We start from the raw sequence: 20,000 nt of genomic DNA, 5'->3' as shown, positions 1-20,000 counted from the left end.
AACACCTACATAAGAGTGTCAAAGCCCACTAAACCTACCAGGGTAGTTACTTTATGGCTGGTTATAACACCTACATAAGAGTGTCAAAGCCCACTAAACCTACCAGGGTAGTTACTATATGGCTGGTTATAACACCTACATAAGAGTGTCAAAGCCCACTAAACCTACCAGGGTAGTTATCTTATGGCTGTACCATACAGTATAGTATTGTCTGGAGGAACTAGTACTGTTGTACGTACTGTCTGGAGGAACTAGTACCGCCTGGAGGAACTAGTACCGCCTGGAGGAACTAGTACCGTCTGGAGGAACTAGTACCGTCTGGAGGAACTGGTACCGTCTGGAGGAACTGGTACCGTCTGGAGGAACTAGTATTGTCTGGAGGAACTAGTACTGTTGTAGGTACCGCCTGGAGGAACTAGTACCGCCTGGAGGAACTAGTACTGTCTGGAGGAACTCTCTGGGGGAACTAGTACCGTCTGGGGGAACTAGTACCGTCTGGAGGAACTAGTACCATCTGGAGGAACTAGCACTGCCTGGAGGAACTAGTACCGTCTGGAGGAACTCGCTGGGGGAACTAGTATTGTCTGGAGGAACTAGTACTGTTGTAGGTACCGCCTGGAGGAACTAGTACTGCCTGGAGGAACTAGTACTGTCTGGAGGAACTCTCTGGGGGAACTAGTACCGTCTGGGGGAACTAGTACCGTCTGGAGGAACTCTCTGGGGGAACTAGTATTGTCTGGAGGAACTAGTACTGTTGTAGGTACCGCCTGGAGGAACTAGTACCGCCTGGAGGAACTAGTACTGTCTGGAGGAACTCTCTGGGGGAACTAGTACCGTCTGGAGGAACTAGTACCGTCTGGAGGAACTAGTACCGCCTGGAGGAACTAGTACCGTCTGGAGGAACTAGTACCGCCTGGAGGAACTAGTACCGTCTGGAGGAACTAGTATTGTCTGGAGGAACTAGTACTGCCTGGAGGAACTAGTACCGTCTGGAGGAACTAGTACTGTTGTAGGTACCACCTGGAGGAACTAGTACCGCCTGGAGGAACTAGTACCGCCTGGGGGAACTAGTACCGCCTGGGGGAACTAGTACCGTCTGGGGGAACTAGTACCGTCTGGGGGAACTAGTACCGTCTGGAGGAACTGGTACCGTCTGGAGGAACTGGTACCGTCTGGAGGAACTAGTATTGTCTGGAGGAACTAGTACTGTTGTAGGTACTGCCTGGAGGAACTAGTACCGCCTGGAGGAACTAGTACTGTCTGGGGGAACTAGTACCGTCTGGGGGAACTAGTACCGTCTGGAGGAACTAGTACCACCTGGAGGAACTAGTACCATCTGGAGGAACTAGCACTGCCTGGAGGAACTAGTACCGTCTGGAGGAACTAGTACCGTCTGGAGGAACTCGCTGGGGGAACTAGTATTGTCTGGAGGAACTAGTACTGTTGTAGGTACCGCCTGGAGGAACTAGTACCGCCTGGAGGAACTAGTACTGTCTGGAGGAACTCTCTGGGGGAACTAGTACCGTCTGGGGGAACTAGTACCGTCTGGAGGAACTCTCTGGGGGAACTAGTATTGTCTGGAGGAACTAGTACTGTTGTAGGTACCGCCTGGAGGAACTAGTACCGCCTGGAGGAACTAGTACTGTCTGGAGGAACTCTCTGGGGGAACTAGTACCGTCTGGAGGAACTAGTACCGCCTGGAGGAACTAGTACCGCCTGGAGGAACTAGTACCGCCTGGAGGAACTAGTACCGTCTGGAGGAACTAGTACCGCCTGGAGGAACTAGTACCGTCTGGAGGAACTAGTATTGTCTGGAGGAACTAGTACCGCCTGGAGGAACTAGTATTGTCTGGAGGAACTAGTACTGTTGTAGGTACCACCTGGAGGAACTAGTACCGCCTGGAGGAACTAGTACCGCCTGGAGGAACTAGTACTGTCTGGGGGAACTAGTACCGTCTGGGGGAACTAGTATTGTCTGGAGGAACTAGTACTGTTGTAGGTACCGCCTGGAGGAACTAGTACTGTCTGGAGGAACTCTCTGGGGGAACTAGTACCGCCTGGGGGAACTAGTACCGTCTGGAGGAACTAGTACCGTCTGGAGGAACTCTCTGGGGGGACTAGTACTGTCTGGAGGAACTAGTACTGTTGTAGTTACTGTCTGGAGGAACTAGTACCATCTGGAGGAACTGGTACCGTCTGGAGGAACTAGTACTGTCTTGTTATTAAGCTATACAAAACAACGGTCGTTGATGTGTTTGGCTGCATTTCAGATACATCTCCGTACATTTCAATATTGCAGTAATACGACCTAAGCCTATAGCGTTTGAGCGAGACAATGTCCTTTTCAGATAGTGAGCCCTGATCCCAATGACTTGACTGCCCCCGCAAGGAGAGAAAGACAACTGCTCATTTTTTTACCAATCACGAGGCTCATTAGAATTTCCTGATGCATCAGGAAAATTCTCTGCAACAAAAGCGTGATCAAGTTAACATCTGACATCTGTAGCCTACTGCCACGTGAGCATTGCTGCGCTTCAAGTGTGAAGAAATAATTGATCAAGGTAAAACGTGCTGATCTGTTGCATCAGACTCAATGCTTTTTACATTTTCTGGGGGATGTAACCGAGGCCTACTAGTTGTATGAATTTGGGATCTATCGTCCAACAACTGTCTCAGAGTCTGTTTGGAATAGGCTATTTCATTCACACAGAAAGACAAAATAACAGGTAAGCTGTTGTACTATGGAATGTAAATTAGTAGACGTGGACAGATCTTCTAACATCTTCAAAATGCTCATCTGAATTCGCTAAGAAGGACGCACATTGTTGCATGTTGTGTTAATATGAATGACCATCATGTAAATGTGATTTCTGTGTTTCTGAGCACTAATCAGGTTGTGTTAATATGAATGACCATCATGTAAATGTGATTTCTGTGTTTCTGAGCACTAATCATGTTGTGCACCCAATGCATATGGGTCCGGTAAATTTCTCAAAATGTCCAGTAAATTAAAATGCTGCTGGTCAAATGTTTCCTAAGGGAAACCCTGAAACACACACACTTGGAGACAGAACACAAACGCACACACAGACAGACACTTGGAGACAGAACACAAACAGACAGACAGACACACACTTGGAGACAGAACACAAACACACACACAGACAGACACTTGGAGACAGAACACAAACACACACACAGACAGACACTTGAAGACAGAACACAAACACACACACAGACAGACACTTGGAGACAGAACACAAACACACACACAGACAGACACTTGGAGACAGAACACAAACAGACAGACAGACAGACAGACAGACACTTGGAGACAGAACACAAACAGACAGACAGACAGACACTTGGAGACAGAACACAAACACACACACACAGACAGACACTTGGAGACAGAACACAAACACACACACAGACAGACACTTGGAGACAGAACACAAACACACACACAGACAGACACTTGAAGACAGAACACAAACACACACACAGACAGACACTTGGAGACAGAACACAAACACACACACAGACAGACACTTGGAGACAGAACACACACACACACACAGACAGACACTTGGAGACAGAACACACACAGACAGACAGACAGACACTTGGAGACAGAACACACACACACAGACAGACACTTGGAGACAGAACACAAACAGACAGACAGACAGACAGACAGACAGACAGACAGACACTTGGAGACAGAACACAAACAGACAGACACACACTTGGAGACAGAACACAAACACACACACAGACAGACACTTGGAGACAGAACACAAACACACACACAGACAGACACTTGAAGACAGAACACAAACACACACACAGACAGACACTTGGAGACAGAACACAAACACACACACAGACAGACACTTGGAGACAGAACACAAACACACACACAGACAGACACTTGGAGACAGAACACACACAGACAGACAGACAGACACTTGGAGACAGAACACACACACACAGACAGACACTTGGAGACAGAACACAAACAGACAGACAGACAGACAGACAGTTGGAGACAGAACACACACAGACAGACAGACAGTTGGAGACAGAACACACACAGACAGACAGACAGTGGTACCATAAGACTCGTATCCATCCAGTGATTTGACGGTGAGCAGCAGGTGTTGGTCCTGGAGATATTCTATCTCAGAGAGGAGGGGCTTCAGGGTGGTCAGCTGCTTATTGGACCAGCCCACACGCAGGAAGTTGACGTTGTCACTGCTTTGACTGTCATTCTCATAACTCTTCTTAAACTCTACGGAGAGAGGGAGTGTGGAGAGAGAAGGAATGTGGAGAGAGAGGGAGTGTGGAGAGAGAAGGAGAGAGGGAGTGTGGAGAGAGAAGGAATGTGGAGAGAGAAGGAGAGAGGGAGTGTGGAGAGAGAAGGAGTGTGGAGAGAGGGAGTGTGGAGAGAGAAGGAGAGAGGGAGTGTGGAAAGAGGGAGTGTGGAAAGAGGGAGTGTGGAAAGAGGGAGTGTGGAAAGAGGGAGTGTGGAAAGAGGGAGTGTGGAAAGAGGGAGTGTGGAAAGAGAGAGTGTGGAGAGAGAAGGAGTGTGGAGAGAGAAGGAGTGTGGAGAGAGAAGGAGTGTGGAGAGAGAAGGAGTGTGGAGAGAGAAGGAGTGTGGAGAGAGGGAGAGAGAAGGAGTGTGGAGAGAGGGAGAGAGTGTGGAGAGAGGGAGAGAGTGTGGAGAGAGAGGGAGTGTGGAGAGAGAAGGAGTGTGGAGAGAGAAGGAGAGAGAGGGAGTGTGGAAATAAAATGTCATTAAGTCTCTAGAGTAGTGTGTGTGTGTGTAGGTGTGTGCGTGTGCGTGTGCGTGTGTGTGTGTGTGTGTGTGTGTGTGTGTGTGTGTGTGTGTGTGTGTGTGTGTGTGTGCGTGTGTCTCACCCTCCAGGCAGGTAGAGTAGAACTCGATAAAGAACTTGGTTCTGCTGGCTGTCTTCACTATGGCCTCAATATTCTCAAACTCTATATAGGCCTGTTCAGAGGACTTAGGCAGACCTAGAGAGAGAGCGAGAGAGAGCGAGAGAGCGAGAGACAGGGAGAGAGAGAGAGAGAGACAGGGAGAGAGAGAGACAGGGAGAGAGAGAGAGAGAGAGACAGGGAGAGAGAGAGAGAGAGAGACAGGGAGAGAGAGAGACAGGGAGAGACAGGGAGAGAAACAACGTTTAAAACCCTTGGGTTATAGTGAGATAATCAACCCCCCTTGTCTAGTCATCACAGTGAGTGGCCATACCTTTCTTGGAGACGAACTGTGACGTGACCCCCACCTCAAACGTACCAAACACTGGGGAGTGGTCACTGGTCACCACGTCATCTGTACAGCCTGAGAGGGAAACAGGATGTCATTTAAAAAATTAACAATACAATAAAAAAAGTTATTTCATCAGGATCCCCATTAGCAGGTAACCACGGAGAATGGTAGGGAGTCTGGCTAGAGAGCTGAGATTAGGGTAAGAGTTATAAAGGTCTGTGTTTAGGATCCCCATTAGCAGGTAACCACGGAGAATGGTAGGGAGTCTGGTTAGAGAGCTGAGATTAGGGTAAGAGTTATAAAGGTCTGTGTTTAGGATCCCCATTAGCTGTTCCAAAAGCAGGTAACCACGGAGAATGGTAGGGAGTCTGGCTAGAGAGCTGAGATTAGGGTAAGAGTTATAAAGGTCTGTGTTTAGGATCCCCATTAGCTGTTCCAAAAGCAGGTAACCACGGAGAATGGTAGGGAGTCTGGCTAGAGAGCTGAGATTAGGGTAAGAGTTATAAAGGTCTGTGTTTAGGATCCCCATTAGCTGTTCCAAAAGCAGGTAACCACGGAGAATGGTAGGGAGTCTGGCTAGAGAGCTGAGATTAGGGTAAGAGTTATAAAGGTCTGTGTTTAGGATCCCCATTAGCTGTTCCAAAAGCAGGTAACCACGGAGAATGGTAGGGAGTCTGGCTAGAGAGCTGAGATTAGGGTAAGAGTTATAAAGGTCTGTGTTTAGGATCCCCATTAGCTGTTCCAAAAGCAGGTAACCACAGAGAATGGTAGGGAGTCTGGCTAGAGAGCTGAGATTAGGGTAAGAGTTATAAAGGTCTGTGTTTAGGATCCCCATTAGCAGGTAACCACGGAGAATGGTAGGGAGTCTGGCTAGAGAGCTGAGATTAGGGTAAGAGTTATAAAGGTCTGTGTTTAGGATCCCCATTAGCAGGTAACCACGGAGAATGGTAGGGAGTCTGGTTAGAGAGCTGAGATTAGGGTAAGAGTTATAAAGGTCTGTGTTTAGGATCCCCATTAGCAGGTAACCACGGAGAATGGTAGGGAGTCTGGCTAGAGAGCTGAGATTAGGGTAAGAGTTATAAAGGTCTGTGTTTAGGATCCCCATTAGCTGTTCCAAAAGCAGGTAACCACGGAGAATGGTAGGGAGTCTGGCTAGAGAGCTGAGATTAGGGTAAGAGTTATAAAGGTCTGTGTTTAGGATCCCCATTAGCAGGTAACCACGGAGAATGGTAGGGAGTCTGGCTAGAGAGCTGAGATTAGGGTAAGAGTTATAAAGGTCTGTGTTTAGGATCCCCATTAGCAGGTAACCACGGAGAATGGTAGGGAGTCTGGCTAGAGAGCTGAGATTAGGGTAAGAGTTATAAAGGTCTGTGTTTAGGATCCCCATTAGCTGTTCCAAAAGCAGGTAACCACGGAGAATGGTAGGGAGTCTGGTTAGAGAGCTGAGATTAGGGTAAGAGTTATAAAGGTCTGTGTTTAGGATCCCCATTAGCTGTTCCAAAAGCAGGTAACCACGGAGAATGGTAGGGAGTCTGGTTAGAGAGCTGAGATTAGGGTAAGAGTTATAAAGGTCTGTGTTTAGTATTTGGTGTTTTATCAGGATCCCCATTAGCTGTTCCAAAAGCAGCAGCTACTCTTCCTGGGGTCCAACACAAAACATAAACCATGAAACATAATACAGAACATTAATAGACAAGAACAACTCAAGGACAGAACTACATCAACATTAAAGGCACACGTAGCCTACATATCAATACATACACACTATCTAGGTCAGGGCTGCCCTCTCCCTGGATATCTACCGTCTTGTGGGTTTTCAGTCCAGCCCTAATTTGGGAACTGTGTAAAGACCCCTGGTGGCATGTCTGGTGAGGTAAGTGTGTGTAAAGACCCCTGGTGGCATGTCTGGTGAGGTAAGTGTGTGTGTCAGAGCTGTGTGTAAGTTGACTATGCAAACAATTTGGGATTTCTAACACATTAATGTTTGTCATAAAAATAACAAGTTATGCAGTCAGTCTCCCCTCAACTCTGAGCCAAGAGAGACTGACATGTATAGTATTTACATCAGCCCTCTGATTACAATGAAGGGCAAGACGTGTCACTCTGTTCTGGTCCAACTGCAGCTTAACTAGGTCTTTCCTTGCAGCACTGGACCACACGACTGGACAATAATCAAGATAAGCCCAAACTAGAGTGTGCAGAACTTTAGGTTTTAGAATAGGACTTGCTTTGTGGAATGTGGTGTCAAAAAAGCAGAGCATTTCTTTACTTGGGGCGGCAGGGTAGCCTAGTGGTTAGAGTGTAGAGGCGGCAGGGTAGCCTAGTGGTTAGAGTGTAGAGGCGGCAGGGTAGCCTAGTGGTTAGAGTGTAGAGGCGGCAGGGTAGCCTAGTGGTTAGAGTGTTGGACTAGTAACCGAAAGGTTGCAAGTTCGAATCCCCGAGCCGACAAGGTACAAATCTGTCATTCTGCCCCTGAACAGGCAGTTAACCCACTGTTCCTAGGCCGTCATTGAAAATAAGAATTTGTTCTTAACTGACTTGCCTGGTGAAATAAAGGTAAAATCAATCAAATACTCCTACAGACAGACAGTCTCCCCATCTTTACAACCATTGAATCTATATATTTTGACCAGGACAGTTTACAATCTAAGGTAACGCCAAGTAATAGTCTCCTCAACTTGTTCAACAGCCACACCATTCATTACCAGATTCAGCTGAGGTCCTGAACTTAAGGAATGATTTGTACCAAATACAATGCTCTTAGTTTTAGAGATGTTCAGGACCAGTTTGATTACTGGCCACCCATTCCAAAACAGACTGCAACTCCTTTGTACAGAGTTGTTGAAGATGCAGGGACTCACCATAGGAGTTACAGACAATGTGAGTCTCAGGGTAAGACTTCCATAGGATCCTGTCACACCAAGAGGGGACGTTAGTCCTCATCTGAAAGAGAGCGAGAGAAGAGAGATGAGCGTGAACAGAGATCTCTCCATCTGAGCCTGTGTGTATGCGCTCGCTCGCACGCGCGTGTGTGAAAAGGCAGTACTTTGTCCTGAATTTGTTAAAATGCTATTTTAGGCTGAAAAGGGGCAATCAGCAGTTGGGCTGAAAAGGGGCAATCAGCAGTTGGGCTGAAAAGGGGCAATCAGCAGTTGGGCTGAAAAGGGGCAATCGGCAGTTGGGCTGAAAAGGGGCAATCAGCGGTTGGGCTGAAAAGGGGCAATCAGCGGTTGGGCTGAAAAGGGGCAATCAGCGGTTGGGCTGAAAAGGGGCAATCAGCGGTTGGGCTGAAAAGGGGCAATCAGCGGTTGGGCTGAAAAGGGGCAATCAGCGGTTGGGCTGAAAAGGGGCAATCAGCGGTTGGGCTGAAAAGGGGCAATCAGCAGTTGGGCTGAAAAGGGGCAATCAGCAGTTGTCACATCCATTTTCGTACTTCAAAACATATGATGTGTTCCCATTGATTGTTAAAGAATATAAGTAAGAAATGTCTCAGTTTAACTGTCACACGCCATCAGAACCCAAAATATAAGCTTGTTTTACTATGTTTGTTCAAGTAAATGTAAACATACACTACATCGCCTCAAAACATGGTTACAACTATCATGTTGATATCATGGATTGTCAGTCCTTGCATCCACAGCTCTGTCTATGGTTTTGAGAGTTTCTCCAGCCTCTTACTGAAACAGGGGAACATGCTTTGTTATCGTTTCTACTGCTGATTACCACTTTACGGAGTTAGGGGTTTACTCCCCAAAAAGTCTAGAAAATTCACGAGAATAAAGCTCTGTGTGAGTGTGTGTGGTGTGTGTGTACCCCTGTGGCCTTCTGTTTCTGCCACACGTATGTATCTCTAGACCCGCGTTCATACCGGTAGGTGGGTGGGTAGGATATCTCCTCTTCCGCTGTACCAGAGGATACACAAACACACATTACAACAGTCTTTCACAGAGTACAGCAGAGCGCATAGACAATGAGGGGAAGGAGTGTGTAACTGACCAAAGCGTAGGAACACCTTGTTCTTCTCTCTCTCCAGGTTGAGCTGGTCCACCTTCAGCAGAGGATCAAACTCTTTCCTGTTGATGTAGTTCAGGATCTCCTGAGAGAGACAGAGAGAGAGAGAAAGCGAGAGAGAAAAAGAGAGAGACAGAGAAAGCGAGAGAGACAGACACAGAGAGACAGAGAGAGAGAGAACACGAGAGAGACAGACACAGAGAGACAGAGAGAGACAGAGAGAGAGAAAGCGAGAGAGAAAAAGAGAGAGAAAAAGAGAGACAGAGAGAGTGAGAGAGAGGGTGTATGTGCCTGCATCCATGCGTGTGTTTGTGCATGTGTCTCCTTGTGTGTGTGTGTGTGTGTGTGTGTGTGTCCATGGGTTCCTGTGTGTGTTATGGTACCTGTATGTCCATGTCCAGCCTGTAGTTGAGGTCTCCCAGCCAGAAGAGGTGTGTGAAGCGTAGAGAGATGTCAAAGGAGCTCAGCTGTTTATCTCCTAGAGAGAGCAGCCGCAGGATATCCAGGTAGTTCTGGTTCCTCCTGCAGGGGTCAGGGAAGGAAGAGTGGTGAAGAGCACCCTATCCCCTGTTTAGTACACTACATATGATCTCAGTGAGTTTGCTGCTAATATGGAGTCCTGTCAAACTTCAAATAATGAGTCATACTGTATAGTTTTACATTTGAATGCAGAAGAGGAGTGTCTGCGTACCTGCCAATCTTTTCGTTGCCTGATGTCAGGTGACAGTTCACAAAGCCGAAGGAAGTTCCATTAAACATGAAAGACACGCCCACTGCCCCTTTGTTACCTAGCAACAAGAAACGACAAACATACAGCATGAATATAGTGAATTGTTTGTTAGTGTGAGAGAGTGTGAGAGTGAGATCTTACCCAGCGTATTAGCAATACCCGTTTTAACACTGGACACACCCACATGACTGATGCGGTTTTCATGTTCTGGTTTCACCAGCACCGCTATCTTAATGTTCCACAGAGTCTGGACCGCGATCTAGAACCCAGGAGAGCAGAACAGAGTAACATGGAAGTTAACCTCAAGGAGTAAACCCAACCATTCTACCAGGCTGCTTCTCAGATCAAGCTCCTTATCCCCCAACGGGACCATCCCTACCGCCACCTTATCCCCCAACGGGACCATCCCTACCGCCACCTTATCCCCAACGGGACCATCCCTACCGCCACCTTATCCCCCAACGGGACCATCCCTACCGCCACCTTATCCCCCAACGGGACCATCCCTAACAACACCTTATCCCCCAACGGGACCATCCCTAACAACACCTTATCCCCCAACGGGACCATCCCTACCGCCACCTTATCCCCCAACGGGACCATCCCTAACAACACATTATCCCACAACGGGACCATCCCTAACAACACCTTATCCCACAACGGGACCATCCCTAACAACACCTTATCCCCCAACGGGACCATCCCTACCGCCACCTTATCCCCCAACGGGGCCATCCCTACCGCCACCTTATCCCCCAACGGGACCATCCCTAACAACGCCTTATCCCCAACGGGGCCATCCCTACCGCCACCTTATCCCCCAACGGGACCATCCCTAACAACACCTTATCCCCCAACGGGACCATCCCTAACAACACCTTATCCCCCAACGGGACCATCCCTACCGCCACCTTATCCCCCAACGGGACCATCCCTACCGCCACCTTATCCCCCAACGGGACCATCCCTAACAACACCTTATCCCCAACGGGGCCATCCCTACCGCCACCTTATCCCCCAACGGGACCATCCCTAACAACGCCTTATCCCCAACGGGGCCATCCCTACCGCCACCTTATCCCCCAACGGGACCATCCCTACCGCCACCTTATCCCCCAACGGGACCATCCCTACCGCCACCTTATCCCCCAACGGGACCATCCCTAATGCCACCTTATCCCCCAACGGGACCATCCCTAACAACACCTTTTTCCCCAACGGGGCCATCCCTAACAACGCCTGATCCCCCAACGGGGCCATCCCTAACAACACCTTATCCCCCAACGGGACCATCCCTAACAACGTCTTATCCCCCAACGGGACCATCCCTACCGCCACCTTATCCCCCAACGGGGCCATCCCTAACAACACCTTATTCCCCAACAACACCTTATTCCCCAACAACACCTCATTCCCCATGAGGTGGACTACTATTGACCAGAGCCCCATTCCGCCTCTCTCTCACCGGTTTGTAATCCAGCTCTGTGTGTTCTTTGAGTGCGGTGCGGAGTGAGTCGACCCACTCACGGTCACACACAGAGTTCTCCTGCGTTCCGAACACGTAGAGGTCATGAGGAATGGTTACGGTCATCTCATCCAGCGTCTTCCCCAGCCCACGACACAACAGCCAGGAACCCACCGCCTTGGGGGAGGGCACAGAACCTACACACACACACACGACAATTGAAGTGATGGTTTAAGGTTAAGAAGACTTCTAGAACTAATGGAATATTCTCCTCATTAGGAGGTTTGACGGTTATTTGTAGCACGTTGTGTGAGTGTGAGAGTGAGAGAGTGTGACTGTGAGAGTGTGACTGTGAGAGAGTGTGACTGTGAGAGAGTGTGTGACTGTGAGAGAGTGTGTGACTGTGAGAGAGTGTGTGACTGTGAGAGAGTGTGTGACTGTGAGAGAGTGTGTGACTGTGAGAGAGTGTGTGACTGTGAGAGAGTGTGTATGACTGAGAGTGTATGAGTGTGAGAGAGTGTGTGTGTGAGAGTGTGTGAGAGCTCACCCATGTTCCAGGTCCCTATAAAGATGGAGATCATGTCTGGTTCGTCCTGGTTGGAATGTTTGTTCTTCATCAGCTGCAGCAGCTGGCAAAATGCCTCCCGCTTCTGACAACACGCACAGAGTGCAGTTAGTGTGTGTATAAAATGGAGGATGTGGTGGACTGTATATTCTTAGGCTTGATATTGGGCAATTCCACGGTAACTGAGTGATGCCGAAAACCCATTTACTTGAAGAACAGTGCAGATTAGAGGTCGACCGATTATCATTTTTCAATGCCGATAACGATTATTGGAGGACCCCAAAAAAAAGCCGCTACCGATTAATCGGCCGATTTATTTTTATTTTTATTTGTAATAATGACAATTACAACAATACTGAATGAACACTTTTACTTTAACTTAATATAATACATCAATAAAATCAATTTGGCCTCAAATAAATAATGAAACATGTTCAATTTGGTTTAAATAATGCAAAAACAAAGTGTTGGAGAAGAAAGTAAAAGTGCAATATGTGCCATGTAAGAAAGCTAACGTTTAAGTTCCTTGCTCAGAACATGAGAACATATGAAAGCTGGTGGTTCATTTTAACATGAGTCTTCAATATTCCCAGGTAAGAAGTTTTAGGTTGTAGTTATTATAGGACTATTTCCCTCTATACCATTTGTATGTCATTAACCTTTGACTATTGGATGTTCTTATAGGCACTTTAGTATTGCCAGTGTAACAGTATAGCTTCCGTCCCTCTCCTCGCCCGTACCTGGGCTCGAACCAGGAACACATCGACAACAGCCACCCTCGAAGTAGCGTTACCCATCGCTCCACAAAAGCCGCGGGCCTTGCAGAGCAAGGGGAATAACTACTCCAAGTCTCAGAGCAAGTGACGTCACCGATTGAAACGCTATTAGCGTGCACCCTGCTAACTAGCTAGCCATTTCACATCGGTTACACCAGCCTAATCTCGGGAGTTGATAGGCTTGAAGTCATAAACAGCTCAATGCTTGAAGCACAGGGAAGAGCTGCTGGAAAATGCACGAAAGTGCTGTTTGAATGAATGCTTACGAGCCTGCTGCTGCCTACCACCGCTCAGTCAGACTGCTCTATCAAATCATAGACTTAATTATAACATAATAACACACAGAAATACGAGCCTTAGGTCATTAATATGGTCGAATCCGGAAACTATCATTTCGAAAACAAAACGTTTATTCTTTCAGTGAAATACGGAACCATTCCGTATTTTATCTAACGGGTGGCATCCATCAGTCTAAATATTCCTGTTACATTGCACAACCTTCAATATTATGTAAAATTCGGGCAAATTAGTTCGCAACGAGCCAGGCTGCCCAAACTGTTACAACTACCCTGACTCTGCGTGCAATGAACGCAAGAGAAGTGACACAATTTCTCTAGTTTATTATTGCCTGCTAACCTGGATTTCAGGTTATGCAGGTTTAAACAAATATACCTCTGTGTATTGATTTTAAGAAAGGCATTGATTTTTATGGTTAGGTACAGTCATCCAACGATTGTGCTTTTTTCGCAAATGCGGTTATGTTAAGTCATCCCCTGTTTGGCGAAGTTGGTCTTCACACAGTTGGCAACGAGCCAGGCGGCCCTAACTGCTGCATATACCCTGACTCTGTTGCACAGAACCCAAGAGAAGTGACACAATTTCCCTAGTTAAAAGATATTCATGTTAGCAGGCAATATTAACTAAATACGCAGGTTTAAAAATATATACTTGTGTATTGATTTTAAGAAAGGTGTTGATGTTTATGGTTAGGTACACATTGGTGCAACGACAGTGCTTTTTTCGCGAATGCGCTTGTTAAATCACCTGTTTGGTGAAGTAGGCTGTGATTCAATGATAAATTAACAGGCACCGCATCGATTATATGCAACGCAGGACAAGCTAGATAAACTAGTAATATTATCAACCATGTGTAGTTAACTAGTGATTATATTAAGATTGATTGTTTTTTATAAGATATGTTTAGTGCTAGCTAGCACCTTACCTTAACTCCTTGCTGCACTCGCATAACAGGTAGTCTGTTACTGCCACGCAGTCTCCTCGTGGAGTGCAATATAATCGGCCGTGATCGGTGTCCAAAAATGCTGATTACCGATTGTTATGAAAACTTGAAATCGGTCCTAATTAATCAGCCATTCCGATTAATCGGTCGATCTCCAGTGCAGATGCAAAGTCTGGTAGCAGAATGACGACACCAACCGTCACGACACCAACAGCACCAACCGTCACGACACCAACGGCACCAACACTCACGACACCAACAGCACCAACCGTCACGACACCAACGGCACCAACCTTCACGACACCAACGGCACCAACCACCACGACACCAACAGCACCAACCGTCAGAACACCAACAGCACCAACCGTCACGACACCAACAGTCAGGACACCAACAGCACCAACCGTCAGGACACCAACGGCACCAACCGTCACGACACCAACAGCACCAACCGTCAGAACACCATCAGCACCAACCGTCAGAACACCAACCGTCACGACACCAACGGCACCAACCACCACGACACCAACAGCACCAACCGTCAGAACACCAACAGCACCAACCGTCAGAACACCAACAGCACCAACCGTCAGGACACCAACAGCACCAACCGTCAGGACACCAACAGCACCAACCGTCAGGACACCAACGGCACCAACCGTCAGGACACCAACGGCACCAACCGTCACGACACCAACAGCACCAACCGTCAGAACACCAACAGCACCAACCGTCAGAACACCAACAGCACCAACCGTCAGAACACCATCAGCACCATCCGTCAGAACACCAACCGTCACGACACCAACGGCACCAACCGTCACGACATCAACAGCACCAACCGTCACGACACCAACCGTCACGACACCAACCGTCACGACACCAACAGCACCAATCGTCACGACACCAACAGCACCAACCGTCAGAACACCAACAGCACCAACCGTCTTGCATCTACACTGTTCATCAAGTAAAGGAGCGTTCGTTTTTCAGTGGAACCTGTTAAAGGTCGTCCTTGTGCATAGAGTTGTATGATTTGTTTAACTTTGCAGTCATTAGTTTTAGTTTGACATACATCTTTTAAAGTGACAAATCTGACTCCCAGCATCACTTCGTTACAGTGGAATTGCCATATTGTTTAATGCGTTTCTTCACAGCCTTTGGTACAATGTGTCTGCGAGATAAACCACAATGTGAATATGTAAACAAATATTTACTAGAATATGTAAATTATGCGTGCCCCGAGATGCTTCCTTGAGTGTGTGTGTGTGTGTGTGTGTGTGTGTGAGTATGTGTGTGTAGGTGTGTGTGTGTGTAGGTGTGTGTGTGTGTAGGTGTGTGTGTAGGTGTGTGTGTAGATTGTGTGTGTAGGTGTGTGTGTAGGTGTGTGTGTAGGTGTGTGTAGGTGTGTGTGTGTGTGTGTGTAGGTGTGTGTGTGTGTGTGTAGGTGTGTGTGTAGGTGTGTGTGTATGTGTGCGTGTGCGTGTGTGTGTGTGCGTGTGCGTGTGTATGTGTGTGTGTGTATGTGCGCGTGTGTGTGTGTGCGCGTGTGTGTGTGTATGTGTGTGTGTGTATGTGTGTGTGTGTGTGTATGTGTGTATGTGTGTGTGTGTGTGTATGTGTGTATGTGTGTGTGTGTGTGTACCTTAGCGCTGGCGAAGATGAAGTCTTTCCTCTGGCTCTTCTCCTTGTCCTTCTCAAACACGATGCCCAGCTTGTTCTGAACACGTTGAGACTTGATCAGCTGACGGACTGAGGGAGAGAAACACAGAGAGAAAGAACGAGTGAGTGAGAGAGAGTAGTGTGTGTGTGTGTGAGGCCGCACCCTTGTCGTGTGCATATACACACACGTATGTGTATGTGTGTGTATATATATATGTACACTGCTCAAAAAAATAAAGGGAACACTTAAACAACACAATTTAATCCAAGTCAATCACACTTCTGTGAAATCAAACTGTCCACTTAGGAAGCAACACTGATTGGCAATAAATTCCACATGCTGTTGTGCAAATGGAATAGACAACAGGTGGAAATTATAGGCAATTAGCAAGACACCCCCAATAAAGGAGTGGTTCTGCACGTGGTGACCACAGACCACTTCTCAGTTCCTATGCTTCCTGGCTGATGTTCTGGTCACTTTTGAATGCTGGCGGTGCTTTCACTCTAGTGGTCGCATGAGCCGGAGTCTACAACCCACACAAGTGGCTCAGGTAGTGCAGCTCATCCAGGATGGCACATCAATGCGAGCTGTGGCAAGAAGGTTTGCTGTGTCTGTCAGCGTAGTGTCCAGAGCATGGAGGCGCTACCAGGAGACAGGCCAGTACATCAGGAGACGTGGAGGAGGGCAGCAGGACCGCTACCTCCGCCTTTGTGCAAGTTTGATGTAATGTCCTTAAAACAAGTCAAAATGAGGCTCAGTAATGTGTGTGGCCTCCACGTGCCTGTATGACCTCCCTACAATGCCTGGGAATGCTCCTGATGAGGTGGCGGATGGTCTCCTGAGGGATCTCCTCCCAGACCTGGACTAAAGCATCCGCCAACTCCTGGACAGTCTGTGGTGCAATGTGGCGTTGGTGGATGGAGCGAGACATGATGTCGCAGATGTGCTCAATTGGATTCAGGTCTGGGGAACAGGCGTGCCAGTCCATAGCATCAATGCCTTCCTCTTGCAGGAACTGCTGACACACTCCAGCCACATGAGGTCTAGCATGGTCTTGCATTAGGAGGAACCCAGGGCCAACCGCACCAGCATATGGTCTCACAAGGGGTCTGAGGATCTCATCTCGGTACCTAATGCCAGTCAGGCTACCTCTGGCGAGCACATGGAGGGCTGTGCGGCCCCCCAAAGAAATGCCACCCCACACCATGACTGACCCACCGCCAAACCGGTCATGCTGGAGGATGTTGCAGGCAGCAGAATGTTCTCCACGGCATCTCCAGACTCTGTCACGTCTGTCACGTGCTCAGTGTGAACCTGCTTTCATCTGTGAAGAGCACAGGGCGCCAGTGGCGAATTTGCCAATCTTGGTGTTCTCTGGCAAATGCCAAACGTCCTGCGCGGTGTTGGGCCCTCATACCACCCCCATGGAGTCTGTTTCTGACCGTTTGAGCAGACACATGGCACATTTGTGGCCTGCTGGAGGTAATTTTGCATGGCTCTGGCAGTGCTCCTCCTTGCACAAAGGCGGAGGTAGCGGTCCTGCTTCTGGGTTGTTGCCCTCCTACGGCCTCCTCCACGTCTCCTGATGTACTGGCCTGTCTCCTGGTAGCGCCTCCATGCTCTGGACACTACGCTGACAGACACAGCAAACCTTCTTCCCACAGCTCGCATTGATGTACCATCCTGGATGAGCTGCACTACCTGAGCCACTTGTGTGGGTTGTAGACTCCGGCTCATGCGACCACTAGAGTGAAAGCACCGCCAGCATTCAAAAGTGACCAAAACATCAGCCAGGAAGCATAGGAACTGAGAAGTGGTCTGTGGTCACCACTTGCAGAACCACTCCTTTATTGGGGGTGTCTTGCTAATTGCCTATAATTTCCACCTGTTGTCTATTCCATTTGCACAACAGCATGTGAAATTTATTGTCAATCAGTGTTGCTTCCTAAGTGGACAGTTTGATTTCACAGAAGTGTGATTGACTTGGAGTTACATTGTGTTGTTTAAGTGTTCCCTTTATTTTTTGGAGCAGTGTACACACACACACACACACACACACACACACACACACACACACATATGTGTCCTCACTCTTGTGGTGTGTGAAGGTGTTCCAGTCCTCCTGGTTGTCCTTCATCTTCTTCATCACCACAAGCATCCCTCCCTCCACGTCCACAGACAGACTGTGCTTCTGACTCTTCCCTATTTTAGTCAGGTCTGCCAGGTACACATCCAACTTCACCTGGAGGGGACAGACAGACAGAGGGGTTACAAAACAGACAGATACACACACGGACGGACACAGAGACAGACGAAACAAATATCAGAATTCATTACCCACATAATAAACTTCAGCCTAAGAGATGCAAGGTGTCACCACCAGGGGGAGTCAGCGGGTTGACACACAGTCAGTTCCACAAGTTCACTAAACTATCCTGCATTTCGGCAATAGCATTCCACGTCAACAATCTCATCTGGGTTCTCAGTGAAATGTTTCCTACATCTTTTAGTATAAATAACAATAAAAATGTCAATAAAAAGGCAACAACGTCACAGAGCTCAGTGCAGCTACAGTATAGCTCTATCTGGAAACACCCCAGCCCCCCTGCATCTTACTCATCTCACCAACACACTTCTTCCCTGCAAACAGGAAGTGGCTAAAAAGGAGGTGAACACACACACACACTGAAGTGTACGGCGAGTGTGAAATCATCTGGCGTTTCCCCTCAACCGCTGTATAAACCACACAGGGGAGTGTAGGTGACTGACTGGTAATCTGTGTCTGCTGCCTCCCCAGTCTAGTGTCGTCAGACAGACATGTCTATTGGGCCGTGATCAACAACATAGCTCAAGCAGTAGGAAGCTCTCGCATCCATTTATATGGCGATGATACAGTGTTAAACACTCTACAAACAGAGCTTTCTCTGCCTTTAACCTTGTTCTGAACACCTCCAAAACAAAAGGTCATGTGATTTGGTAAGAAGATTGCCCCTCTCCCTACAGGTGTGATTACTACCTCTGAGGGTTTAAAGCTTGAGGTTTTCACCTCATACAAGTACTTGGGAGTATGGCTAGATGGTACACTGTCCTTCTCTCAGCACATACCAAAGCTGCAGGCTAAAGTTAAATCTAGACTTGGTTTCCTCTATCGCAATCGCTCCTCTTTCACCCCAGCTGCCAAACTAACCCTGATTCAGATGACCATCCTAACCATGCTAGATTACAGAGACGTAATTTATAGATCGGCAGGTAAGGGTGCTCTCGAGCGGCTAGATGGTCTTTACCATTCGGCCATCAGATTTGCCACCAATGCTCCTTATAGGACACATCACTGCACTCTATACTCCTCTGTAATCTGGTCATCTCTGTACCTGTCGCAAGACCCACTGGTTGATGCTTATTTATAAAACCCTCTTACTCCCCTATCTGAGATATCTACTGCAGCCCTCGTCCTCCACATACAACACCCGTTCTGCCAGTCATATTCTGTTAAAGGTCCCCAAAGCACACACATCACTGGGTCGCTCCTCTTTTCAGTTCGCTGCAGCTAGCGACTGGAACGAGCTGCAACAAACACTCAAACTGGACAGTTTTATCTCCATCTCTTCATTCAAAGACTCAATCATGGACACTCTTACTGACAGTTATGGCTGCTTCGTGTAATGTATTGTTGTCTCTACCTTCTTGCCTTTGTGCTGTTGTCTGTGCCCAAAAATGTTTGTGCCATGTTGTGTTGCTGCCATGCTGTATTGCTACCATGCTGTGTTGCTGCCATGTTGTGTTGCTGCCATGTTGTGTTGCTGCCATGTTGTGTTGCTGCCATGTTGTGTTGCTGCCACGCTGTGTTGCTGCCACGCTGTGTTGCTGCCACGCTGTGTTGCTACCATGCTGTGTTTTCATGTGTTGCTACCATGCTGTGTTGCTACCATGCTGTGTTGCTACCATGCTGTGTTGCTACCATGCTGTGTTTTCATGTGTTGCTACCATGCTGTGTTTTCATGTGTTGCTACCATGTTGTGTTGCTACCATGCTGTGTTGCTACCATGTTGTGTTTTCATGTGTTGCTACCATGTTGTGTTGCTACCATGTTGTGTTGCTACCATGCTGTGTTGCTACCATGCTGTGTTTTCATGTGTTGCTACCATGCTGTGTTGCTACCATGCTGTGTTGCTACCATGCTGTGTTGCTACCATGTTGTGTTTTCATGTGTTGCTACCATGTTGTGTTGCTACCATGCTGTGTTTTCATGTGTTGCTGCCA

General features: G+C 47.8%; 1 protein-coding gene across 1 annotated transcript in view; it reads right to left on the bottom strand.

Annotated features, from left to right (window-relative positions):
• The window catches only part of LOC109909498 (phosphatidylinositol 3,4,5-trisphosphate 5-phosphatase 2A), a 60,662-nt gene that overhangs the window by 10,757 nt on the left and 29,905 nt on the right, over positions 1-20,000 (bottom strand). The window contains exons 9-21 of the mRNA XM_031795405.1: positions 17,832-17,982; positions 15,723-15,829; positions 12,044-12,146; positions 11,497-11,693; positions 10,173-10,290; positions 9,993-10,089; positions 9,685-9,823; positions 9,287-9,386; positions 9,104-9,192; positions 8,152-8,233; positions 5,273-5,362; positions 4,924-5,037; positions 4,118-4,294 (exon numbers count right to left, since the gene is read on the bottom strand). Of these exons, the coding sequence (XP_031651265.1) occupies positions 4,118-4,294; positions 4,924-5,037; positions 5,273-5,362; positions 8,152-8,233; positions 9,104-9,192; positions 9,287-9,386; positions 9,685-9,823; positions 9,993-10,089; positions 10,173-10,290; positions 11,497-11,693; positions 12,044-12,146; positions 15,723-15,829; positions 17,832-17,982 (1,564 nt within the window). The remainder of the gene's footprint in view (positions 1-4,117; positions 4,295-4,923; positions 5,038-5,272; positions 5,363-8,151; positions 8,234-9,103; positions 9,193-9,286; positions 9,387-9,684; positions 9,824-9,992; positions 10,090-10,172; positions 10,291-11,496; positions 11,694-12,043; positions 12,147-15,722; positions 15,830-17,831; positions 17,983-20,000) is intronic.

Source organism: Oncorhynchus kisutch, linkage group LG18, assembly GCF_002021735.2.
Source record: "Oncorhynchus kisutch isolate 150728-3 linkage group LG18, Okis_V2, whole genome shotgun sequence".
Classification (NCBI taxonomy): Eukaryota; Metazoa; Chordata; class Actinopteri; order Salmoniformes; family Salmonidae; genus Oncorhynchus; species Oncorhynchus kisutch.
The sequence above is the reverse complement of the archived record's forward strand: the minus strand, read 5'-3'. Positions and strand labels throughout refer to the sequence as shown.